This window comes from Lissotriton helveticus, chromosome 3_2, assembly GCF_964261635.1.
Source record: "Lissotriton helveticus chromosome 3_2, aLisHel1.1, whole genome shotgun sequence".
Lineage (NCBI taxonomy): Eukaryota > Metazoa > Chordata > Amphibia > Caudata > Salamandridae > Lissotriton > Lissotriton helveticus.
The window spans coordinates 168,214,575-168,241,816 of NC_136062.1; the positions used below are offsets into that span (position 1 = coordinate 168,214,575).

The 27,242-nt window shown below is 43.6% G+C and overlaps 1 protein-coding gene across 2 annotated transcripts in view; it reads right to left on the reverse strand.

Moving 5' to 3' along the window:
- Positions 1–27,242, reverse strand: part of LOC144826531 (dual oxidase 1-like) — a 1,074,750-nt gene that overhangs the window by 679,531 nt on the left and 367,977 nt on the right. For both annotated transcript variants that reach the window (XM_078684961.1, XM_078684960.1), the window contains one exon: positions 4,813–4,977. In XM_078684961.1, the coding sequence (XP_078541087.1) occupies positions 4,813–4,977 (165 nt within the window). The remainder of the gene's footprint in view (positions 1–4,812; positions 4,978–27,242) is intronic.

The following is a 27,242-nucleotide window of genomic DNA, read 5'->3' on the forward strand; positions in this document are numbered from 1 at the left end:
GAGCAATAATAAAACTTTGCCAATAATGAGAAGGCTGTATTTCAAAATATCCATAGACATACAGCAGCATAGCCTAATTTACAAAACTGTCGCTCTGTTGGGTTGTGGGTATTATATTATTAGCTGCAGGAGAGCTATATTTCTGCAAACGGTTTTTAGCAGAGTATTTGTGTCATGATATCCTGCTACCACACTTCAACTCCGTTCCCAACAATAAACTGCATAGCAGCCGAATGTGTCTGTGTTGTGTTTACTTGTATTAATGTGCTATGCAATGTATTGTACGCGCGTCCTGCCATAGCACTATGACGTCACTAGGTTCGACCTGGAACGCTGGCGTGCTTGACAGTTTAAGTGACAGTTGCTGCGAGATGCTCTGGGCAGTAGACGTGCCTGGGTGTCAGTGTGCTTACTAAATAAAAGCAGTTTTCCACTTACCTGGACCACTTGTCATCATTACAGTCTGTACGTCTGTTTTCTTTTGTAGAACTTTTTCATTTATGTTTGTATTTTTATCATTAATAGATTGTATTTAGCCTGCCCACGACGGCCACTTTATTGTGCACGTTCTTGTAAAAGCAACAGTCTCTTTACCGACAATCTCCTTACTGCCACGGATTCTGAATGCAGTTGCGACTCTCTTACATGCTGTGCGGTAGCGGGTGCCATGTGTGGACTGCTGTGCTTCCCATACTTCATGCAAGATGACAAGCTGCTTGCGTTAGGACATAACCCAGGGCTGCTTCCTCGGCAATGTACATCGTTTGGATACTGCTTCTTTCTGTATTCCTGCCCTCAGCTCCCTCCTTTGATGTCGCTCCACTGTCCTTGATGAAGAAGCTATATTATATCTTCGTGGTGAGGCTGCCTCACACTCTCTCTGGTTCCAGGGGCATGTTCTAAGGACTTGGGGACATGGCACGCCTGGCCACTAACACAAGAGCTCCTCTCTCCAAGGTCAGACACCAAGCCGCTTTCTCAAGCTCCCAGGCTGGAATGCACATCCTTAGAGACACTGGCAATTCTGCCACTGCTCAGAGTTTATCACATTCATGTCCCTGAAATTGTGGAAGCTGGGCACCAGTGAGAGCTGGTACATTATTTCGGGGACAAGGGTCCTGAGAAGTAAGAAAGGCATCATTGAGTACTGATGACCGGATATGGAATAGCTTCCGGATTTTAGAAGTTCAGTGATAGGGACACTGGGTGATTATATGGACTGACTGCAACGAAATAGACCAAAAGTGTGCACCTAGAGTTCTGAATTATGAAAATGTCACTGATATTGGTACATTATAGTATCAAAGTTTAATACAAACAACCATTGAACAATTAGCTTTTGGTGTGGTCATTCGGGAAAAAGGTTAAGGTTTCACTTGCCAAAAAGCATCACAATCACATAATCACAAAATGCTTGTTTGGCACAGGTATTCCAATAATACTAATAAAGGAATTAACCATACTTTGGTGATCTTCAAATGTCCACCACTGTTCACACCACCCAGATAGGGAAAGTTTACTAGTTGATGTGTAAATTGTCAGTTAGCATATTCCTACACATTTTCTCACAGAGGAAGACAACACAATTCAATCCAATGTATTCCAGAATAACATGCTCCAGAGAGAGAGCGTGGATCAAGAGGGATGGAGACCATAAGTAACAAAAAGTAAGTCAACCTAACAGAAGATAATTCCTCTGCTTGGATAGATAGAAATGGCTATTCAAACATCCAGGCATGTAGCTTCTCTTCCTCCGGGAGGAAGAGTCAAGGTAAAAGACAGGAATGACAAGATCTTCCTCAGAATGGAATTTAGATAGGGATTAAGGTAGAAAAAGAGGACGGTCTTAGGATAACCCTATTCTCAGCGAGCCTTAAAAAAAGAGGAGATGCTAATACAGCTCCAATCTCCCCTATTGTACAGCCTGAACGAATTGCAACGAAAAGGGGAACCTTGGTAGAAATAAACTTTAGGTCAGCTGATTCTAATGGTTCAAAACGAGAGCCTGAAGGACTAGCTGAAGGTCCTAAGAAGGAAGCGGTCAGTGGGAAATAGGTTGTCTGAGGAAGATGCTTCTCAAACATTGAGAGGCAGAGGTGAAACCGAGGCCACATCTGGGTCTATTAAGGCTTGGATCAATGTCCTATGCACTCTAGAAGTAGAAACTGCCACACCCAATAGAAAGAAATTGAAAGTTTTAATGGGTTGGCAAGATTCAGGGGCAAAACCTCTATCCTTACACCAGGATTCAAAATAGCACCCAGGCTAATGTGCTGCATAGCTAAATACATATAAGGTCCCAAAGGCGAGACTGATGGATTGCAAATGCTTGTTCTATGTGTGCTGCATTCTGCAGCACACAAAGAAAAAGGAAAAACCCTCTTGTGATTATTTTTGTACAGAAAGGTTTCCCTTCCTGCGAAAAACATAATCATCCCAGCAACGCAGACACCCTTGCATCATGGTGCAAAGATGCAGGCACTGGAGCACGGCAGCACATTGTGCACCGGCACAGGGGGAAAGGACAGGATTTTGCTGTTTCTAATAGATACCGCGCATGCCTGCTCTTTTCTTTTGCTGAAGGGAAGTGCAGCCCTATGGCAAAACCTCATGAATGAGATCCTGAATAGTTAAGCTTGTATGATAGTTTTCTGGACACGAATACCCAAGCATGTACAATAAATCAGAAAGGAAGGGCTGAGATACTGGATGAGTGGGCCCATCTGATAGTATTTCGTACTTTTACCCATGTATTTCTATGAACGCTCCTGATTGCTTCCAGTAGATGTGGTGGAATCCCCCATGCATCCTGTATGGCCACAGAAGGTGTCCATCCACTTTGTCAAAGGCTGCTGCAAAATCAACAAATGTACTATAGTGCTGCCGGGCCCTCATTTAGTTGAATTATTGATTAGGATCAACATACATAGTAGATTGATTTCCATACCCTGCCCCTTTTTGAAATACAGTCAGTGTTGTGGGAATTATTTTATTATGTTTTACCCAAGCCTTCAAATCCTTGTGGAGGATTTTTGCATAGCATTTACCCTCCAAATCCAACAGGGCAATGAGTCTAAAGTTTTCATGGTTATCTCACGCACCCTTCTTATGTATTGGGACTAGGAGGGGTCCTTGACGACTCTCGGGCACCAGTGCATTCTGTAGTTAAGAGGCGCCAAATAGGGGATCCATGTAACAATTGCTACCTTAAAAATGCTTGCAGGAAAGTCATTGGGACTAGGAGCACCTGCCATTCTGTCCATGATTTGAGTTGAAAGAATTGCAGGGTTGAGCATTCCTTCCAAGTGTGATGGCTAAATAGCCTCCTGGACAGTGGATTCGTCAACAACTAACATAAATATATATGCGGTCCAGTTAACCATGAGAACATTAAACAGCTTCTCTTGTTAATGATTCCCACTCACCTTATAGACCAGAAGCCAGAATTGTTTTTAAATCCCTTGCTTTTATTGCTGCAAAGACTGCAAGGCATTGGGAGTCAAAGTTATGCTGTCTATTCATGTAAAGGCATCGCTGAAGTTCTTGCTCACTGACTTGATCTTTTCTCTTCAAGTCATATTCGTTGGATCCTTGCGTGCAGCACTTATGCATCTATTAAGCTCTCTTTTAAGTGATATTAGTTCATTGCTATTCATTAGGGTGAGGCTGCCCTTTTCTTTTGCCATAGGGAAGTGCAGCCCTAAGGCAAAACCTCATAAATGAGATCCTCAATATTTAAGCTTGTATGACAGCTTTCTGGACACGAATACCCAAGCATGTCCAACAAATCAGAAAGGAAAGGGCTGAGATACTGTACAGACTTCTTTGTGGTACGTAAACTTGAACTTATATTGTGTCAAAATGAATATCAGCACACCCCTTCTTGTACTTTAGGAGAAATGTACCTTACTGAACTGAAATAACTTTATTGAAGATTGTACGAATATACTACAATAATAAAGTACTACACACGACTGCCTGAAATGTCGTTTGTGGATGCAAACATAGAGTCAGACTGAATTTCCAAGAGTGCCCGAGGGAGAACAGTAAATGTTGTGACTGCTTGCTGCTTGAAAGGCCAATTTTGTGTTTTAAAACTGTACACATTAAAGTGATCTTAAAGTAAGGTTTTGTTGGATGGTATGGAAGAAATCTCAATCTCAAGGTGAGTGGGCATATATATTACTTGGTATAAAAAAAATGCCAATCACCACCTTAGACTCATCAAGAGTATCACACCATGAAAGCCTGTAAAAGATCTAAAAGTGGTCACTCTCGCTCTGGTCCTGTCAAGGCTAGACTTCATGATGCAAGACCATCGAACAGTCCAAAAAAGCATCTGGCACCCATCAAGGTCTCTCTTTGTGCAGCAACCCTTATGCCCTCAGTTGCTAAAATCATTAAGAGCTTGTACAAACTGTATTATATCCCTTCCCCTATAGTTTAATCTTGCAACGCATTATCTTAAATGTTCATTATTGTTCCTGTCTTGCGTGTGTTTAACGCACAGTAAAGCACCCAGAGGATAAAGTGCTGTGTATGCACCATCCAAAACCTCAAATCAATCAATGAAACCGACATTAACTAAGGCAAACGTCTGCGGCAATGTTAGGTAATACTGACGCTATATAATAAGAAGCTTTAAACAATGCAACAGACCTAGCTTAGGGGCAAGCTAAATGTTGATAACAAATTCCAGTTCACCTCTTTGCTTGTTCAGATATGTCTGACTGCAGTATGAGTGCAGGCAAGACCTATTAGAACAGTCAGTATTATTATTAAGAAGACGCTAATTTTGAGTACGCTGCTTACCGAAAAACACACCGAGCACCGTCCTGTTCTTGGTGGAAGGAAGGCCAGCTCTCCCCTTCATGGCCACATTGCTAATTTCTCTCGGGTTTGGAAGATACGGCTCCTGCACAGGCTGGTACACTCCATCTCCGTAGAGCGCCGGCAGAAGTCGCAGAAGTCGCGAATCTGGTAAAACAAATTGATTTCTATTCAACTTCAGACTGCAGGTGCACATGTCCAAAACTATCCTTGGCGCCACTGTGGTCACTAAGGAGGAAGCTTAATAAATGTGACGTTGCATCAAAGGGAGAGTGAACGTTAAAAGTTGATTCTGATTGCACGATTAATTAAAATCCTAGCAAACATTACGATAAAAAATGCACAAAGATATTAAGAGACTGTATCATGCCGATTATAAAAGAAAAAAACAAACAAGAAAAAGCACTCATTATCACATGATTAATATTATAAAATAGCAGAAAAAAATATAGCATCAACAGGAGATAGCAGGAAGACTAAAACAAGTGCAAATAAAACGGCAAGTGCAAAACAGAGCCTACAGAAAAGAAAGGACCCTCATCCTCATCCTACGTATACTAAAGTTAATGGTTTAAAAGTGCCAGTCCCAATTACTAATAGGGCTACTCAGACCATCGTGGAGGAGAACTTGCCCACTATTGTATTATGAGCTTTGCTTTCAAGGTGTAACATGCTTAACAGTATTGACGAGCCAATTGTTAAGAACGTAATAAATCCTGCAGTCAATTTGCTCGAGTCGGTGGAGGACGGGTTTGGCACGAGACACCCTCCAGACATGCAATTACAGCTGTATTTAACTGCCTGAAAATTGGAAAAAGATAATATCATCTAAATGAGATTATTAATGGGCACGAACATAAAACATGTGAAAGTGACTCGTGCTTAAAACTGCAGCCCCTAAATAAAACGTCTGAGGTACCAGTCAGGCAACTGAACTTGTATGTTTTGAGTGCTATTAAGCCAAATTTCAAGCACATTAGTTGAGAGTTTATAAAGTGTTTAAGGAAGTGATGCGCGCACAGAAAGAGTTACTGGTTCATATAAAAAAAAAAAATTAGGTCAATGTGCTTCTTGATATTAATGGAACGCAGGTCCTCATGGGCTGATAAGAGTCTCCCTTGCTTCATCAGTAATTTTGACAGACTTTTCAGGGGAAAATTAGTCTTTAAGAGGTGTCTAGCATCCCGGTGGTTTGTGGCGCCCTGGATAAGCTTATAGGTTTCAGATTTTGGATCCTGTGTAATGTCCCACAAGATTTGTTTTAGCAATTCCTGCGCTGCTATTGCAAGCTTGGGGAACAAAGATAAAAAGCTGGCGTACAATTCATAGTTTTGTGGAACCAGGTTAAACTCCAAGCGGATCTGCGCTTGTGCAGAACATGCTAGTAACTTCAATGTGCCTATAACATTGGCATTGAGCCCGGTCGAGCCAACTTGTGATATGATTTAAATAAACAAATGCTCCATATGCCAGTGTGGGCATTAATTTGCTTTCAATAACTTTGCACGTTCTTTCCGGTCTGGGCCACAGAGATTTCGAAGTAGATGCCGGAAAGCAAATGTAAGCGCCTTGGCTGATGTTGCCAGAGCCTCGATATGCAGGGTTGCAAGGCTGCGTTCAGTAATCCAAACTCCTAGGTATTTGATGCTAGGTGTTCTTTCAATCTCCAGGGCATTTGAATACCATGCTTCTTTTCTGTTTATCTTGTTACCAAAGATTAGGGTCTTAGTTTTTGATGTGTTGATAGGGAGTTTCTTTATCTCGTTGTACTTGGCCAGAGAAGTTAAGGCTCTTTGAAGACCATTTGCAGTTTGATTCAGAAGTATGGTATCATTGGCATATTGTAGCAAATGCACCTTCTCTTCTGTGGAAAGCAGTTTGCTCTGACGAAGAGGTCATTCATATCTGCAAGATACAAGTTAAAGAGTAAAGGAGCCAAAATACAGCCTTCCACAAGGTCAGTGTTGGTATAAATCTTGGATGTATGACGTTATAACGCATACTATTACTCCGCATACCATTACAACGCGACTTTTACTCCGCATACCGTTACAACGCATAGCGCCTTGGGGCGCTGGATAGTGGTAAGTATAATTTTCTATTCCAACACCAGTCCCCGTGGACACTAGGGAAGGTGTTGGATAGAAAATTAAACTTATTCCCTATCCTACAGCGCCCCCCAGCGCAATGCTTTGTAATGGTATGCGGAGTAAAAGTCGCGTTGTAATGGTAGTGCGGAGTAAAAAATGCGTTGTAACAGGTGTATACCATAAATCTTGGATGAGTGGGCCCATCTGATAGTATTTCGTACATTTACCCATGTGTTAGACCTGGCATCATTGGTGTGAGTCTCCCTTCCATTTTGACAGATTGCCTCCTCTGTTTTGATATGTTTTTGCTGGATTTATGCTTTGGGCACTGTGCCACTGCTAATCAGTGCCTCGGTGCAAGTGCTCCCTATGTTAAATTAATGTACTAATTGGTTATTCCATGATGGGGTTATTTGATTTATCTGTCAGTCCCTAGTACAGTGCACCATGTGTGCCTAGGGCTTGTAAATCATATGCTGCTGGTGGGCTTGCAGCACTGGTTGTGCCACCCATAGAAGCAGCTTGTAAAGTGTGTCTCAGTCCTGCCATTGCAAGGCCTGCGTGCAGTCTAGCACTGCCATGTCGACTTGGCCAAGTGCACCCACTTGCCAGTCCCTAAACCTTCCCTTTGCTTCATGTTAGACACCCCTTTAGTAGGCCCCAGGGCAGGGTGCACTGTAAATATATGGTAGGATATGCTCTGATGTGTGTAGCATGTTCTAATAGTGAATTACAGCTATTTTCATTTTTGACTATTGAAGGCTACCTGTTCTCATAGGCCAGAATTGGCAGTTAAATTATTACATTCTTATAATCCTAACTGACTCAGGAAACACAGTAGAAATTCGAATTTAGTGTGCCTAAACTCAGACTAATAAAATACATCTTTTAGTGAAGGTTGTTTTAATATTCTGTGTTTGCAAATACCGCTTTTAGAAAGTAGGTATTTGCTTGCCTAACTATACAGGCCTGCCTCTGCTGGGTTGTGTATTCCTTGTCTGGGTTTGTGAGTGACAGGGCTGAGGGATTCCAGGAGACAGGCTGGTGCAGCCCGGTGGTGAATGGAGAGATCTGCAACTAGATGGGAGGGAAGAGTTGCACCTGGGACCTGAATAGGGCTGGGCTTTCCCTCTACAATGCTGGCTCCACCCCCTGTGGCTTGTCTGATGTCTCTGCCCTGCACTGTGAAAGGAGAGGAGGAATCATGTGAACAGAGTGCTCCAGAGCTGCATCTTACCTCCCCTGTGCTGGCTCCACCTCCTGTGGGGCGGCTGATGTCTCTGCCCTGCACAGTGAAAGGAAGAAGAGAGTCATGTAAAGAAAGTGCTCAGGAACTGGTTTGGACTAGGCAGAGGCCTATCTGCCTTCAGATAACAAAGGATTTTGGGTTACAAATATTGGGACCCTGATCCCAAGAAATTAGATCACTTCTGGACAGAAAATCTTTCTGCAAAGGAGAAGAACCAAGGAAGCTGCAGGAGTTGTACTGCCCCTCTGCCAGTGTGCTGTTTGCTGGGTTGGCCTGCAGTGGTTGCTTCATTGCCAAGGGAAAGGAGAAGGAACTTTGTAAGGACTTTCACATACAGAATATTCTCCAAGGGCTTGAACTGTGCTTACCTCCTGCTGAAGTCTCAGGGACAAAAGACTTCACCTCTAGCTCCCTCCCGAATTTCCTTGCTGGGAATTCTGACTTCAGTCACTTGCGTGCCGCTGGGAGCTGAAAGAGCGATGCATCGAGAAGAAGCGTGTCACCACTGCAGCTGAAATCATCGCAACGCCGGAGAAGAGAGCCTTCGTCGCATCTCCCTAGAAGCGTGTGTTCATCGAAGCTGCTTGCTGTCGCATCCCCGGAGAAGCATGACGCTATCGAGAGACTCGCCATCGCATCACTGGAGAAGCGTGTCGCAGGGCCTGTTGCAGCTCCAAAGTACAGAGTCGTCGCAAGGTTTCCAGGGCTTCATCGCTTCGCCACATCAAGGGTGCCAACTTCTCGCATCGCAACCAGCACATCGCATCGCATCAAGGCGCCAGCTTGCACACCACAACGGGCCCGCAGGCCAAGAATCTACGCATCAGCTCTGCTCCGGTAAGGCTCACGACGAATCCCCTACTCTGTGCAAGCATTGAGGCAGGACGCAACCGTTCCCCGGATCATGGAACTGATGCATCTCCCCTTTTGCGAGCCTTTTGTTTACTTTGTGTTAAGCATCCAGGTACTTTGTTGAGAACTTTGTCACATTTACCATCAACTTGAACTAAGCAACTTTAATCATCTTTTAAGCAATCTTAAGTGTAGTATTGTGGATTTTTGTTGTTTGTGGTCTTGTGTTTACGTCTATATAAAGAATACTTATTTTTATAAAACCTGTTTTGTGTCCATCTGTAGTGTTTTCACTGTATTACTGTGTATATTCACAAATGCTTAACACACTGCCTCTGAGATAAGCTTGTCAGCTCGTGCCAAGCTACCAAGGGGGTGAGCAGGGGTTATCAAGAAGTACAATCCCCTTATCCTGACTTAGAAATAAGGGTCCCTATTTGTACAAAGGTCAATACCATTGCCAACCAGAGACCCCTGGATCTAACATTGGTGGTCAGTGGTGAGGATTTGGACTTTGCATTTGTGTTTCATATACAGTGATTGGTGTACACTACTAGTGAGTGCAGACCAAACCGACATACTTTTTTTTAGAATCCTTTTTCCTTGGACTGTTAGTTTTTAACCAGCATATGTTGCATCTATGGCTCTTGATTTTGAGGAAGACAGGTTGGAAACCTAGACTGTGAAACAGCTCAAGTATCTCTGCAGGAAATTGAAAGTTGCTACACCAGGCATTTCTAAAAAGGAAGACTACCAAAAGGCGCTGAGGGCCTGGGTAGAAGCCAGAAAAGTCCCTCATCTTGTGGTGGAGCCTGTTGGGGATGCAAATGGGCAAATTGATGGGCCAGAATTTCCAGCCAGGGGAGGGGTGCCGTCCCCAACTGGCAGCAGGGGGCCCGTTACCTGCTTTCAGTGTAAGCAGGTGGGACATCGTTGGTATGTTCCCCAGTGTGCTCAGAAAGGACAGTATGTGCCACCCTGTGCACCACCCCGTCAGATTGCCAGTGTAGCCCTGGGTGGGGAGGAGATGGGTGCCCAAGGGGGGTGGGGTCCCACAGAAATGTCCCTTGTCTCATTAGGAGACTTTGAGATGCTACCTAGAACTCAGCTGCCTGATAACACTAAGAAATACAGGCAGTGGGTGACCATCAATGGCCATAGAGTGGAGGCTCTGAGAGACACAGGAGCAAGTGTGACAGCTGTCAAGTGTCACTTGGTCTCTGAAGAGCAGGTAGTCCCTCATGCATTCTTCCCAGTTGGTGCCGCTGACAACACAGAGAGCCATTGCAAGGTGGCTCAAATTTCCTTTGAGTGGGGGTCTCTGGTACTCTTCAAGTAGCTGTGAGGCCATCCATGCCTGTTGATTGACTGTTAGGCAATGATTTAGAAAGCTCCCCTTGGGCTAAGGTGGAGAGGAAGGCGCATTTAGAGATGTTGGGTCTGCCTAAGTGAGCATGTGTGATCACTCGGTCTATGGCAGCTAAGCGTGTTCAAGAGACCCTGGAGCCTGAAAGTATGGCCCAGGGGTCTGCCTTAAGGAGAAGAGGTAGGGGGCATGGGAAACCAGCCCCCATTGTTCCCACGTTCCAGGAGGAGGCAGACCTTGAGGGTGATGCCCTGGAACCTACAGGGGAGCAAGTTTCTGAACTGGGGAACCTAACTGAGCTGACCCATTGGCAGCAAGAAGGGGGTACCTCCAGGGAGGAATTTTGTGAAGAGCAGAAAAAGTGCCCTTCTCTTGTGGGTTTGAGGCAATAGGCCACAAACCAGGCAGCAGGTGATCAGTCTGGATCCCATTGGATCTACTGGGAGAATGGTCTCCTGTATAGTGAGCCTAAGGTTGCTGAGCCTGGGTCAGCCCATGTGCTAGTGGTATCCCAGTGCTTCAGAGCCTTCCTTCTGGGTTTGGCTCATGATGTTGGTTTAGCTGGTAATCTGGGGCAGAACGAGACCTTTGAAAGGTTTGTCTCCCACTTTTATTGGCCCCAATGCGAAAGAGTTCAGATACTCATTGTAGGACCTGTGAAAATTGCCAGACAAGTGGAAAAAGTGGAAGGAGGCACAAGGCCCCTCTCCAACCTTTCCCTGTAGTCAGTACCCCCTTTGAACGGGTGGGGATAGTCATTTTGGGGCCACTGGACCCCAAGACAGCCATGGGCAACAGGTTTATCCTGTTCTTGGTGGACAATGCTACCCGGTACCCGGAAGCCATTCCGCTTAGTACAGTGAGGCCCCCGTGGTGGGACGTGCACTGATAGGGATCTTCTCCAGTGTGGGGTTCCCCAGAGAGGTTTTGTCTGACCGAGGTACAAACTTCATTTCTAATTATATGAAGTCTCTGTGGAAGTAGTGTGGTGTTACCTACAAGTTCACCACTCCTACCCACCCACAAGGAAATGGGCTGGTTGAGAGATTCAACCGGACCCTCAAGGGCATGATCATGAGTCTTGAAGAACCAATGAGGTATAAGTGAGATGTCCTCTTGCCATGCCTACTGTTTGCCTACCGTGAGGTACCACAAAAGTCTCTAGGGTTCAGCCCCTTGAGCTTTTGTATGGTCACCCGGTAAGAGGACCCTTGAGTCTGGTCAAGGAAGGATGGGAGCAATCTCCCAGGAAACCTCCCCAGGATGTATATAACTACCTGCTGGCCTTCAGGAATCAGACTCGGTGTTTCAGAGATCTTGCTCAGGCAAATCTGGAAGCCAGCCAGGAGGAAATGAAGCGGTGTTTTGATCAGAATGCCACTCTGATTGAGCTTCAGCCTGAACAGAAAACCTGCGCCATGGCCCCTGTGGAGCCTTGTGCGCTCCAGGACAGGTGGACCGGTCCATATGAGGTGGTGGAGCGCAAGAGTGATGTCACCTATTTGGTGAATTTGCGGATTCCCAGGAACCCCTGAGGGTCCTGCATGTGAACCACCTGAAGCCCCACTTAGAAAGGTCCAAATGGGGCATGCTCGTAGCGACAGATGATGGAATGGAGGAGGAGACCAAACCTCTTCCTGACATCCTGTCTGCAACAGAGCAAGAAGGGTCAGTAGATGGTGTCAGCCTCTCTGCCACACTGACCCCTGATCAGCAGCAAGATTGTCGCCAGCTATTGGAGCAATTCTCTTATATGTTTTCCTTGGTTCCCGGTGTCACCGAGTGGTGCGTCCATGATGTGGACACTGGTGACAGTCCTCAGAGTGACTGACAAGGTTAGGGCTTGTATTAAGGAGGAAATATCCAAGAAGTTTGCTTTAGGGGTCATTGAGTACTCAAACAGTCCTTGGGCCAGCCCAGTGTTCTTAGTCCCAAAGGCTGCCTCGCCGGGTGCCACACCCGAACTCCGGTTCTGTGTGGACTACAGAGGGCTCAATTTAGTCACTAGGACTGTGGCACACCCCATCCCCAGAGCTAATGAGCTCATAGATCGGTTAGGGACTGTACGGTACGTCAGCACGTTTGATTTGACGTCTGGGTACTGGCAGATCGACTTGACGGATGGGGCTAAGGAGAGGTCAGCATTCTCCATACCAGATGGGCACTACCAATTCAGGGTTATGCCCTTTGGGATAAAGAATGCACCTGCCACCTTTCAGAGGTTGGTCAACCAGGTGTTGGCTGGGCTGGAGGATTTCAGTGCCGCCACCTAGATGACATTGCAGTGTTCAGCGCCAATTGGGATGAATATTTGCAGCACCTCTGGGAAGTGTTGATGGCACTGCGAAAGGCAGGCCTCACGATCAAAGCAAGTAAATGCCAGATCGGGCAGGGTTCCGTTGTGTACTTGGGTCACCAGGTAGAAAGCGGCCAGGTGGCGCCCCTACAACCCAACATTGATACCATCCTGGCATGGGAACCCCCTAAGACTCAGACACAGGTGAGAACCTTTTTTAGGACTCACGGGGCACTACAGGAGGTTTGTGAAGGAGTATGGCAACATTGTTGCACCCTTGACTGAGCTGACTTCCAGGATGCAGCCCAAGAAGGTGAACTGGACTGACACCTGTCAGAAGGCTTTTGACGCCCAGAAGACTGGCATGTGCATAGAACCCGTGCTTCAGGCGCCCAACTTCTCAAAATAATTCATTGTTTAGACAGATGCTTGAGAGTATGGTGTGGGGGCTGTTCTATCACAAATTAATGAAGGGGGCCTAGACCAACCTGTAGCCTTAATCAGTAGGAGGTTACTTCCACGGGAACAGAGGTGGAGTGCAATTGAGTGTGAGGCATTTGCTGTGGTCTGGGCACTGAAGAAGTTGAGACCAAACTTGTTTGGGACTCACTTCTTGATTTAGACTGACTACAGGCCCCTCGGATGGTAATGCAGATGAGGGGTGAGAATCCAAAGTTGTTGAGGTGGTCCATTTCGCTACAGGGTATGGACTTTACGGTGGAACACCGCCCTGGGACAGAACACGCCAATGCTGATGGTCTGTCCAGATTTTTCTGCTTTAGTGAAGAGAACTCCCAAGGAAAAGGGTAGTTCTCCCCACATTTCAGCTGGAGGGGACAAGTGTGAGACCTGGCATCATTGGTGTGAGTCTTCCTTCCATTTTGACGGATTGCCTCCTCTGTTTTGATATGTTTTTGCTGGATTTATGCTTGGGCACTGTGCCACTGCTAATCAGTGCCACAGTGCAAGTGCTCCCTATGTTAAATTAATGTACCAATTGGTTATCCCATGATTGGGTTATTTGATGTATCTGTCAGTCCCTAGTACAGTGCACCATGTGTGCCCAGGACTTGTAACTCAAATGCTGCTGGTAGGCTTGCAGCACTGGTTGTGCCAACCACAGAAGCAGCTTGTAAAGTGTGTCTCAGGCCTGCCATTGTAAGGCCTGCGTGCAGTCTAGGACTGCCATGTCGACTTGGCCAAGTGCACCCACCTACCAGTCCCTAAACCTTCACTTTGCTTCATGTTAGACACCCCTATGGTAGGCCCAAGGGCAGGGTGCATTGTAAGTATAAGGTGTGTAGCATGCTCTCAATTCAATTCAATTCAATTCAAAAATCTTTATTCGGATTTCAAAAATCCATAAAAGCACAATTTAAATACAATTCAACATTTATAATTACAATTACAATAGGTGCAATAGACACTATAAAATACATTATCAATGCATTTGCTAAGTTACACATTTCAAAAGTGCAAGGAGGATCAGTAGTAATTGATAGTACAAATGAATCAAGGGTATTCCATACTTTTACGTACATTAAAAATAACTTTTAAAAAACAGCTTGTGCGAAATATAAGTTCATCGTCCTCCAATTTTAAAAGCATCAGATAAGACTGGGTCAGGGAGATGGGTCTATGTTTTTTAAAATAGGGTGCTAGAAACCATTTAATATATTTCATATAAAACTTACACATGAAGAAGAAATGTAGATCGTTTTGTTTACTGGTTCCGTCACAAGGACACGGAATCTTGTCATCTACATTGTGTCCCAGAGGAAAACAAAGTAAAAATTTTACCGTTCCTGCTTTCATTCTAAATAATAAAGATCTTTCCCAGCAACACATTGGTAATGTCAAATACAGCGGGAGTTGCTGGGTTAATAAACCATTGTTAATATAGGACACAACAGTTTGTTTCTTCATCTCTTCTGACAATCTTTTTTCCCTGTAATTGGCATACAGTTCAAGTTGGACTTCTTTTTTGTCAGTCCTCTTTATGCAAGATGGATTTTCAAAGAGGTTGCCCCTGTCTATACTAGACAGACTCTCTTGTATACCACGAAACCACGGGATCTTATTCCATTTGTCGCAAGCTAAACATTCCCTCAAAATATCGTGTGTTAAACTAGCATATTCATTCACCCAGATAGTTAACCAAAATAATGCAGGCCTGGCTGCAATAAAGTCACTAATGTAGGGTGCATTCAGCTCCGAGTGGAAGATAAACCCTGATGATGTAATCGGAGCTCCCAGTAGCTTCATACAGAGCCGATTCTCTTCTCTTTGTATTGAGGAAGTTTTTACTGACCCCCAAATTTCGGCACCGTAGGTTGCCACTGGGATGCATTGGAGCCTATAAATCTTTAAAATTGCTTTGGTTGCTCCAACTTTCCTTGGTTTGGGAAGGGATAAAATTGAGTTTATGGCCTTTGAGAACTTGCCTGTGGGGTGGGCAATATGCCCACTCCACAGGCCGTTCGCAGCAAAGACCATACCTAGATATGGGAAAGTTTTGGTTAAGAGCAACTTATCAGCTCCTATCATAATGGAATTTAATTGCTTAGCACCCGGCCCACAGGACATGATGAATGATTTTTTAAAATTTACTTTTAAATCCAAATTCCCCATGTATGATGAAAAATCCCTGACTAATGCACGTAGGGCATTAGGTGTTAATCCCATGAGCACAGCATCATCCGCGTACAGAAGACACGGTAGTTGGCATCCTTTAATTTTAGGGACATCTGGGGTAGCCTTTTTTTAGGGAGTGGCTCAAGCCATTTATGTAGATAATAAATAACAGGGGTGCTAAAACGCACCCCTGTCTCACCCCCCTCTCTACATTAATCGGCCCAGAGACTGTACCCTCCATGTCAATCCGCACTTGTGCCTTTGTATCTTTGTGCAAATAGGCGAGGAAATGTACCAAGGGGGGATCCAGGCCATACAACAAAAGAATCGACCACAATTTTGACCTGTTTACCAGGTCAAATGCGGACGATAAGTCCATAAACGCAAGGTAAATGGGTGATGCCTTAGCAATGTTATATTTGCTAATTAAAAGATTCAAATTTAGGCATTGTTCGATGGTTCCCACCTTGCGTCTAAAACCCATTTGACAACGGTCAAGTACCCCCATTTCCTCAGCCCAGTCATTAACTCTATTATAGAGTACCCTACCCAAGATCTTTAGAGTATTGTCCAAGAGCGAAATAGGCCTATAATTTACGGGATCAGATCTTTCGCCCTTTTTATAAATAGGCACTATTATGCTCGTGGACCAAGTTGCGGGTATTGGGACAAACGGTAGACTGTTGAAAAGGTTAACAAAAATGTTTCCCCAGAGTTCTGGGTTGTGCTTGATTATATCTATTGGGAAGCCATCGGGCCCAGGTGCCTTGTTGCCAAGGCTCTGTTTAATGGCCACGGTGACTTCCCCCACAGTAATTTCTAGGGATTCCAATTTTCCTGGGGTATAATCTTCTATAGCAACTCCAGGGCTGGCATATATTTTAGAAAAATGCAGTTCCCATTGCTCACTTGCTATGGTACAACTAGTCGGGGTTAGTTGCTTACCCATATCCCGCATCTTTTTAACAGCAGGCCAAAAGGTAGTGCTGCTCCCCAGAGTGGCAGCAGTTGTTAATGCCTCCCATTGCTCAGTTAGTAGAGCAGCCTTCCTTGAGCCTATAGCTGTTTTATAATTCTGTCTAGCAGTCCTCACATCTACTATGCTTCTGGGTTTGCAGTTTAAAGCTCTGCGAAGAGCTTTATTTGCTGCTGAGCAATGGCGATCAAACCACCTTGGCTCAGGGGCAGTCAGTTTAATAGGGACACTTAGGAGGGATTTAATAATGTTGCAGAGTTTAGAGAAATCTTTAACTATTCTGCGATGGTTCCCATCATCCAAAGAACATGATTCAAGTAACAGACCATGGTTACTTATAATAATGTCCGTTACTTGTCCACTATCTCCCCCTCGCCATTTTAACCTCAATTTGTTAGCTGAAACCGTAATATCCCTTGCCCCCAGGGATCGAACAAGAGCACTCGGGGGACCTAAGCCAATGTTAACCTCTAAAGCATTGTGGTCCCCAAATGCAGTTTCAAGGACGCCGACCTTATTAACTCTATCTATTAAATCAGAGGACATGAAAATGTAATCCACAGTGCTTGAAAATTCTCTTCCTCTGAAGGTAGGAATATAGATAAGTGGCTCCTTTTTGTCAACATCCATTATGTCTGTTAGGATATGTTCATTAAGGAACCGTAGCATGCTCTCATGTGTGTAGCATGTTCTAATAGTGAATTACAGCCATTTTCGTTTTTCACTATTGAAGGCTACCTGTTCTCATAGGCAAGAATGGGCAGTTAGATTATTACATTCTTATAATCCTAACTGACTCAGAGAATACAGTAAAAATTCGAATTTAGTATGCCTGAACTCATAATAATAAAATACATCTTTTAATGAAGGTTGTTTTAATATTCTGTGTTTGCAAATACTGCTTTTATAAAGTAGGTATTTGCTTGCCTAACTATCCAGGCCTGCCTCTGCTGGGTTGTGTATTCCTTGTCTGGGTTTGTGAGTGACAGGGCTGGGAAATTCCAGGGGACAGGTTTGGCAGGCCGGTGGTGAATGGAGAGATCTGCATCTAGATGGGAGGGAGGAGTTGCACCCGGGACCTGAATAGGGCTGGGCCTTCCCTCTACAATGCTGGCTCCACCCCCTGTGGCTTGTCTGATGTCTCTGCCCTGCACTGTGAAAGGAGGGGAGGAATCATGTCAACAGAGTGCTCCAGATCTGTATCTTCCCTCCCCTGTGCTGGCTCCACCTCCTGTGGGGCGGCTGATGTCTCTGCCCTGCACAGTGAAAGGAAGAAGAGAGTCATGTAAACAAAGTGCTCAGGAACTGGTTTGGACTATGCAGAGGCCTCTCTGCCTTCAGAGAACAAAGGATTTTGGGTTAGAAATATTGGGACCCTGATCCCAAGAAATTAGATCACTTCTGGACAAGAAACCTTTCTGCAAAGGAGAAGAACCAAGGAAGCTGCAGGAGTTGTACTGCCCACCTGCCAGTGTGCTGTTTGCTGGGTTGGCCTGCATTGGTTGCTTCTCAGCCAAGGAAAAGGAGAAGGAACTTTGTAAGGACTTTCATCTACAGAATATTCTCCAAGGGCTTGAACTGTGCTCGCCTCCTGCTGAAATCTCAGGGACAAAAGACTTCACCTACAGCTCCCTCCTGAATTTCCTTGCTGGGAATTCTGACTCCAGTCACTTGCGTGCTGCTGGGAACTGGAAGCGCGACGCATCGAGAAGAAGTGTGTCACCGCCGCGGCTGAAATCATCGCAACGCAGGAGAAGCGAGCATTCGTCGCATCTCCCTGGAAGCGTGTGTTCATCGAAGCTGCCTGCTGTTGCATGCCCGGAGAAGGATGGCGCCATTGAGAGAGTCGCCATCGCATCACCGGAGAAGCGCGTCGCAGGGCCTGTCGCGGCTTAACAGTACAGAGTCGTTACAAGGCTACCAGGGCGTCATCGCATCGCCGCGTCAAGGGCGTCGTCTACTCGCATCGCAACCGGATCATCGCATCGCATCAAGGCCCCATCTAGCGCACCGCAACAGGTCCACAGGCCGAGAATTTACGCCTCACCTCCACTCAGGTATGGCTCACGATGAGTTTCCTACTCTGCGCAAGCATTGAGGCAGGACGCAACCGTTCCCCCGGATCATGGAACCAACACATCTCCCCTTTTGCAAGCCTTTTGTTTACTTTGCGTTATGCATCCAGGTACTTTGTTGAGATCTTTGTCGCATTTACCATCAACTTGAACTAAGCAACTTTGATCATCTTTTAAGCAATCTTAAGTGTAGTATTGAAGATTTTTGTTGTTTTTGGTCTTGTGTTTAAGTCTATATAAAGAATACTTATTTTTATAAAACCTGTGTTGTGTCCAGCTGTAGTGTTTTCACTGTATTACTGTGTATATTCACAAATGCTTAACACACTGCCTCTGAGATAAGCCTGCCTGCTCCTGCCAAGCTAACAAGGGGGTGAGCAGGGGTTATTAAGGCGTGTAATTCCCTTATCCTGACTTAGAAGTAAGGGTCCCTATTTAGACAAAGGTGAATACCATTGCCAACTAGAGACCCCCAGATCTAACAGGTCATTCAGATCTACAAGATACAAGTTAAAGAGTAAAGGTGCCAAAATACAGCCTTCCACAAGGACCTTGTTGGTATAAATCTTGGATGAGTGGGCCCATCTGATAGTATTTCGTACTTTTATCCATGTATTTCTATGAAGGCTCCTGATTGCATCCAGTACATTTGTTTTAATGCCACGTGCATCCAGTATGGCCACAGCAGGTGTCCATCCACTTTGTCAAAGGCTGGTGCAAATTCAACAAATGTACTATAGTGCTGCCGGGCCCTCTTCTAGTCGCATTATTGATTAGGATCAACATACATAGTAGATTGATTTCCATAACCTGTCCCTTTTGAAATTCAGTCTGCGTGGTGGGAATTATTTTATTATGTTGTACCCAAGCCTCCAATTCCTTTTGGAGGATTTTTGCATAGCATTTCCCCTCCAAATTCAGTAGGGCAACGAGTCTAAAGTTTTCAGGGTTATCTCACGCACCCTTCTTATGTATTGGGACTAGGAGGGGTCCTTGACGACTCTCGGGCACCAGTGCATTCTGTAAGCAGAAGTTAAGTGAAGCCAAATAGGTGATCCATTTATCAATTGCTACCTTAAAAATGCTTGCAGGAAAGTCATTGGGACTAGGAGCACCTGCCATTCTGTCCATGATTTGAGTTGATTGACTGCCTGCACGGTTGAGCATGCCTTCCAAGTGTGATGGCTAAATAGCCTCCTGACAATAAACACCAAAGGGCTGGCTCTGATCAGTAAGGCTGAGCCAAATATTAAACCAACAAAATAGAAGTGCCAATACTGATAAACATTATTTAAAAACCAATAACACCTACAGCCTGAACGAGAGATCAGAGATGGGGCGTACTATTTAATAGTATTTTATTCAAAATATTTACAACATCTCAAATTTTATGGATTTTAATACACAAAAGATTTAGCAAAAAACACGTGCAACATAAAGATTTTAACTAGACATTCAACCATTCATTCTAAATCAGTCATATCACAAGCAACAACAACAATTATACAAATTAGATGGGAAAGGGAAAAAGGGTTGAATAAGAAAAAAATGAAGACAGATACCAGAAGTCTACAGAACTTTACATAAACCATTGGACTAACTAATATATAGGTACATTCTTGCATTTAAAAGATCATATCGACCTTTGGGATTGGTATTTGTAAAGTAATGTACAAAAAGTGAACCGGGTACAAAACAATTAAATGCCCGGAGATTGTTGTAGACTGATGTGGTGAGGCCTACGCGTTTCGAATCCCACCAGAGTCGTAGGGGATTCTCTTCAGGGCCTTGAATGTTCCTATTCGGGATGAAAATGAAAAAAGAAGAGGAACAGGCATAAGTGACACAAACTTAGAACCTTTAAATTTTGTTCTTATTTATCATACAAATATGGACCACATCAAGTGAACTGCCAAGCAACAGAGAACAACCAGCATTTCAAACGGTATGATGAGATAGTCAAGGAATGGATTACCATCTAAACTAGCAACCGAAAGGATGAATGAAACACTGTATCATAGAAATTGACCTGTATTTAAAAAGGAGTGGTCTACCAAACTAGGGTTATAAACTAGCTATAGGGGCACCTATTACCGAACGCCAGTTGTGGGTTAGCTCACCTTCATTTAATCAAAGGACACTCGTGCTTGTGGTACTTGTCCACGTGTAGTGCCAGCGCGGTTAGATTTGTAGGACAGACCCTACTTTCCTTTTTATTATTGCTTTTAATAGCAACTGACCGTGGATTGGAAAAAGATGACACTGTCCAAACGAACTGTAAAAAAATAGTGAGGTGGAGCTCATTATAGGGGTGGCGAAAGAAAAGGAAAGAGAACACCAAGTCTGGTTTAGCCACTATGGCAGCACGTGCTCTTACCCGTTTGAAAATATTTGAGGAGCTAGTTGGACCGGAGGAAACTTCAAATGCGATATGGGGAGACCTGGCAACACCGTCAATTAGGGTGGCCTAAATAATAAAGTAAACGAGCATTATAGCCCCGTTGTGGGTGTGAGCATAGTTGAAAACGGTTACAAGTATTACAAAGGGTCAAACGAGTCCTAGCTGGCACTACACGTGGACAAGTACCACAAGCACGAGTGTCCTTTGATTAAATGAAGGTGAGCTAACCCACAACTGGCGTTCGGTAATAGGTGCCCCTATAGCTAGTTTATAACCCTAGTTTGGTAGACCACTCCTTTTTAAATACAGGTCAATTTCTATGATACAGTGTTTCATTCATCCTTTCGGTTGCTAGTTTAGATGGTAATCCATTCCTTGACTATCTCATCATACCGTTTGAAATGCTGGTTGTTCTCTGTTGTTCTCTGTTGCTTGGCAGTTCACTTGATGTGGTCCATATTTGTATGATAAATAAGAACAAAATTTAAAGGTTCTAAGTTTGTGTCACTTATGTCTGTTCCTCTTCTTTTTTCATTTTCATCCCGAATAGGAACATTCAAGGCCCTGAAGAGAATCCCCTACGACTCTAGTGGGATTCGAAACGCGTAGGCCTCACCACATCAGTCTACAACAATCTCCGGGCATTTAATTGTTTTGTACCCGGTTCACTTTTTGTACATTACTTTACAAATACCAATCCCAAAGGTCGATATGATCTTTTAAATGCAAGAATGTACCTATATATTAGTTAGTCCAATGGTTTATGTAAAGTTCTGTAGACTTCTGGTATCTGTCTTCATTGTTTTCTTATTCAACCCTTTTTCCCTTTCCCGTCTAATTTGTATAATTGTTGTTGTTGCTTGTGATATGACTGATTTAGAATGAATGGTTGAATGTCTAGTTAAAATCTTTATGTTGCACGTGTTTTTTGCTAAATCTTTTGTGTATTAAAATCCATAAAATTTGAGATGTTGTAAATATTTTGAATAAAATACTATTAAATAGTACGCCCCATCTCTGATCTCTCGTTCAGGCTGTAGGTGTTATTGGTTTTTAAATAATGTTTATCAGTATTGGCACTTCTATTTTGTTGGTTAAATAGCCTCCTGGACAGAGTATTGGTCAACAAATAACATAAATATGTATGCGGTCCAGTTAAACATGAGAATGTTGAATATCATCTCTTGTTAATGATACCCACTCGCCTTATAGACCGTAAGCCAGAATTATTTCTAAATCCCTTGCTTTTGTTGCTGCAAAGACTGCAAGGCATTGGGAATCAAAGTCATGATCTCTGTTCATGTAAAGGCACTGCTAAAGTACTTGCGCGCTGACTTGATCTGTTCTCTTCAAGTCATATTCGTTGGATCCTTGCGTGTCGCTCTTATGCATCTATTAAGCTCTCTTTTAAGTGATATTAGTTCATTGCTATTCATCAAGCTGAGGTGGAGTTTTGCGTGGCAGAGCTTGACGGGTCTGAAGTTTTATTAATGAATTTAGTAAACCACCATTGCTGCCTCCCGACTTTGGTCACAGAAGCCAACATCTATTAGTGAACATCCTTGAAATAGAGGGAGATTTAATCCATAGCTGGTCAATATTCTCTGAAAAACTGGCGTACCGTTTTGTAAAACGGATACAGGCTGCCGGCTTCACAAAGGGAAGGTTGCAGTAATCCTATACCGACTGCAGAAAAATCATCAACCGGCTCTTGAGAAGACTCAAAAAGTCACCAATGGACCCAAAAATAATAAGCAAACTAAGAGAGGCACAAAGACAGTGGAAGGAGGCTAAACATGAACATCGAATGGAAACCTGGAACTCATTTTGGGCTAAACTACTGTATGATATTAGGACAAATACCTCTGCAAAGTTATGGGGCAAAATAAACAGCATAGGGTCACTCTTCCCAAGGTATATTTCAGAGCCAGAGTGGTAACTTTTTCTAATGAGCACTTTAATGTCCAACCATCACCAGACCAATTTAACATGCAGATGGATGACTCTGCAGGCAGTGCTGTCTGGGAAGCTTAAACCACGACTCACGACCCGGCAACCTATGGGCTTCTCATCTCAGAGGCCTCAATCCAAAAGCAAATCGCATAGGGACGTATGGATGGAGCGCCCGGCCTAGGCGGAATACCACCTGCCCTATACAAGGAAGATCCAGTATTCTCGGCTATCTAACTAGCCTTGCATTATTCATCCATATTAGAAAAGAACTCCATCCCCGACTCATGGCATGGCTCAATTCGCGCTCCGATTTTCAAAGGAGGTGTCAAACAAGCTCTTGGGAATTACTGCATGATTGCCCTAATTGATAATGAAGTGAAATATTTCCCAGGTGTGCTGCTGGACTTTTTACGATCATGGGCTGAGACAAATAAAATCTAACCACCAAACCAAACTGGATTTATAAGACACACTGGGGCAACAATGAATCTCATCGCACTCTCTTTTCTGATCGACCAGGCCGAATCCAATACCAGTCCCGTATACTTGGGTTTCATAGACTATAAATCTGCATTCAACACGGTTGATAGAGAGACGTTTTGGCAGAAACTTGCCCTCCTCAACATTCCCAACACCTTGCTCAGGGCTTAGTAGCTCCTGCACCATGACACATGGGTCAGAATTAAAATCGGGGATGGATCTCGCCTGTCACGACCTATAACCACCATGCAAGGCCTCAAGCAAGGTTGCATTCTTGCACCCACGCTATTTAACATTATTTCTGTCTGACCTGTCACCGGTCCTAAATTCAGTAAACTCACATCCACCCAAATTAGGTGGCCTCTCAAATCTACTCTATTCATATGATCTGGTCCACATCAGCAACACTAAGATTGGCTTGCAACGTCTTTTGGACACAAATGCCACATTTTCCGATAGGAAACAGTCTGCTGATAAATAAAAAGAAAACCAAGATCCTTGCGATTCATACACCTAAATCTACAAAGCCGATATGGTGTCTGCACCAGGAGAAAATAGATGCCACCAACTGCCACAAGTATTTAGGTGTCCTTTTTAATGTTAACAGCAGATACGCGAGCCAGTTGATGGAATTAAAAAAGAAAGGCACTGCTCGCTCTCAGATCTGCATACAAAAAATTAAATGGCCCCCTTATCCAGGTAGCCTCGCGAAGGTTCTCCCAACCTTTACATATGGGTGTGAGGCACTGAAAGGGCAGGAGAGCGGGATTCTGGACAAAATACTTGCAAAAATTGACTGAACGGTTTTTCAGCTCCCATCCCATACATCTCCAGAGCAAATAAGAATCGAATTTGGAATCTGCAGACAGGTGCTGGCTTACATGGCGGCCTTTGTTATAAGCTGCAGCAAGCTTAGCGTTTCCAAAGAAGGCTCCCTGGCTAACCACTTATTGATTTATTTGGAGACAAACCACAGGTCGGTGGGAAACCAGTATCTGACCCAAGCCCACAACACACAACTTGGCACCCTCTTGGGACCCACACATTAGCCAACACGAATATTAAAGATTAGCACAAATCAGCATGAAATAGCTTTCTTCAGTAGAAGACAGGACCAGCCTCTCCTCACGGAAGCATGGCTGGATGAACTTATGCTCTTATAAACAAATGACACCCCAGTGCTATCTAAACAACCCCTACAGAGAAAGGACTAAGCTACAGTTCATGAAGCTGAGAATAGGGGTCATCCTCATCACCGGTCACCTCCCAATATGGAAAAGGGGTAATGCTCAGGAAATGTGTTGGCTCTGCAATCAACATAAAGAGGACTTAACACATATGTTGGGCCTGTGCCCCATCCTTTAAGACGATAAAAGGACTCTGCTACGAAGGGATTGGAAATCTAAAAACATAAGATCCTGTAGAAGAGTGGTCCTGGCCTGTTTCGATCCTTCGAATACAATCCTGAACTGTGCCGTGGTCAGATTTATGGACAGTTTTTCCAAGACGATAGAGGGGCTGACATGTGAACGCTACAGGCTAATACATAATTTGAGAACAAAAAGCTAAACCCTGTAGTGTATCTATCTATTATGGTAGGAAGATCTAATGATTCTAGTGGAGAGAACTAACTATAGTACACATGCACTTTCAGTGCTACAAAAATATAAAAATCACAAATCACAGCCCATTTAGTGATATTGATATTGATATTGATATTGATATTGAGCCCAAATGTCCACGGACTCGATAATTCTCGCCTCGGTGCCTAATCGAATCATGGGTTCACACTCTGCAGCTCTGGGCAATAGCTTGCTTAATCTCCACTACGGCCCCCCGCTGCGGGATGCCTGGTCTTCACCTTGGGGATGCCCTGTAGGGGTAATCTCGCAGGGAAAGCCAGGACGGGTTCCCAAAGCAAGCGCTAAGAGACCTGGCGGTGATTTGGCGCTATATAAAGCGAAATTAACATAACATAACATAACATTGACAAGTGTCACAAATTACTAAGCATCATATCAAAATTCCATAAAAAAGAGTACGTTTTATTTAATTCTTCCCTTTGGGTTACACTCTAAATGGTAAACATGATATTTCTAATTATTTAAAAATGTCATCATCATCACAATTTACAAAAAAACATTAAAATTTGTTAAAAAAAGTCGACGCGGTGTTTCGGTGTCTATTAATCTTTTCACCTTCATCAGGACAGAAATATTATGGATGCAAGATCTTATAAGGATCTTGTGGGAATTTTATTCGTCAATTTCAATGTTCCGCCGTATGGTCTCTGTTTACGAGACCCTGTACGTGTAGAGCCTGTGGGAGTAGTTTATAATGTCTACCTCGCACATTGGAACCACCGTTTTTATGCAGATCGATTTGCAGAAATAAAGGATGCTCTTGTTTCAATGGAGGGCACCCTGTTGTTTCTTATGGTTTAATTCTTATGATGAATTTAGTTGTAGATAATGACTGCGTTTCCTGGTAATAAGCACACGGCCTCCCTGTTCCAAGGTCCCGGTCCCAGAAACGAACCGGGATGTTGGAACAGGGAGGCCGCGTGCTTATTACCAGGAAACGCAGTCATTATCTACTAAATTCATCATAAGAATTAAGATCTTGCATCCGTAATGTTTTTGTCCTGATGAAGGTGAAAAGATTAATAGACACCGAAACGCCGCGTTGACTTTTTTAACGAATTTTAATGTTTTTTGTAAATTGTGATGATGATGAAATTTTTAAATAATTAGAAATATCATGTTTACCATTTAGAGTGTAACCCAAAGGGAGGAATTAAATAAAACTTACTCTTTTTTATGAAATTTGATTATGATGCTTAGTAATTTGTGACACTTGTCAATATCACTAAATGGGCTGTGATTTGTGATTTTTATATTTGTGTAGCACTGAAAGTGCATGTGTACTATAGTTAGTTCTCTCCACTAGAATCATTAGATCTTCCTACCATAATAGATAGATACACTACAGGGTTTAGCTTTTTGTTGTCATTGATCACCCCCTCCCTGTCAACAAATATAGGGGTACCTTCCTACTTTTGGATGATACATAATTTGGCCACCACTGGGCCCTCACCATCAAACTTTCCCCCCAATGATACCGCCGACTTTAGGCCTACTGACCAACCGATATGTTTCAGTACATCAAAACGGGTTAAGCATAGCAGGAACTCATTTGTTTGCACATATTTTCCAAATTATTATGCTCCTCTCCTCCTTCAGAGTAACAATGCTAACCCCTTGTCCTTTGTAAAAGTATGCACTTTACACTTAGTACCATTGTGCTAGCAACGTGTAATAGAGGACATTTATGTCACAATGATGTCTTAACTTTTAATTTTTTAAGCTTGTATTTTAAAGAAATGTGTACACTGTGACTTGATGGCATCGTCTTCGGTTGTAAAGGTTTTAACTAATCATGCAACTTAATTGTCAGTAGTAAACAATTGGTGAATTCTGACCAGGTTTCTATTAGAGTAGAGGACATATTTGAAGTGTGCAAGAGAAAAGAGTCTAGGAATTTTATAGTTGGTGATTCTAGATTTACATGCCACTTTATTTGTTTGATTTTGTTGCAACCCTGATTGCTCTCTCAACCACTTTTCCTTATGTGAGGAAACAGTCATCAAGAGCAAAGAGCATTACAGTGTTGTATGATCACTTAATAGGTTATGTTCGATTTTAAAGTCCAAGAAACAATGGAAGTCTCGGATCGTGATTAATAGGTAATCAAGTTTTGACATTCTTTCGCGAGAGGTGTGCGTGTAAGCAGTATCACGATCTGTGTTGCTCCTGCCATTCAGGGAGCACAGGACCATCGTATGTATACTTGAGGACAGCTCGATGTCAAGTTTTGAGCTTCTTGTGAGAGAGGAGAGATTTAGAGATGGAATGTTTCAAATTTTGTCCTCAACATCTAACCACTCATGGTCCTTCATCTGTTTTAGCAGATCAGCATTGAAATCACTTGCTAAAAACTAGGTGCAATTTAGGTGATCCTGTTGTAAATCTTGCATGGTT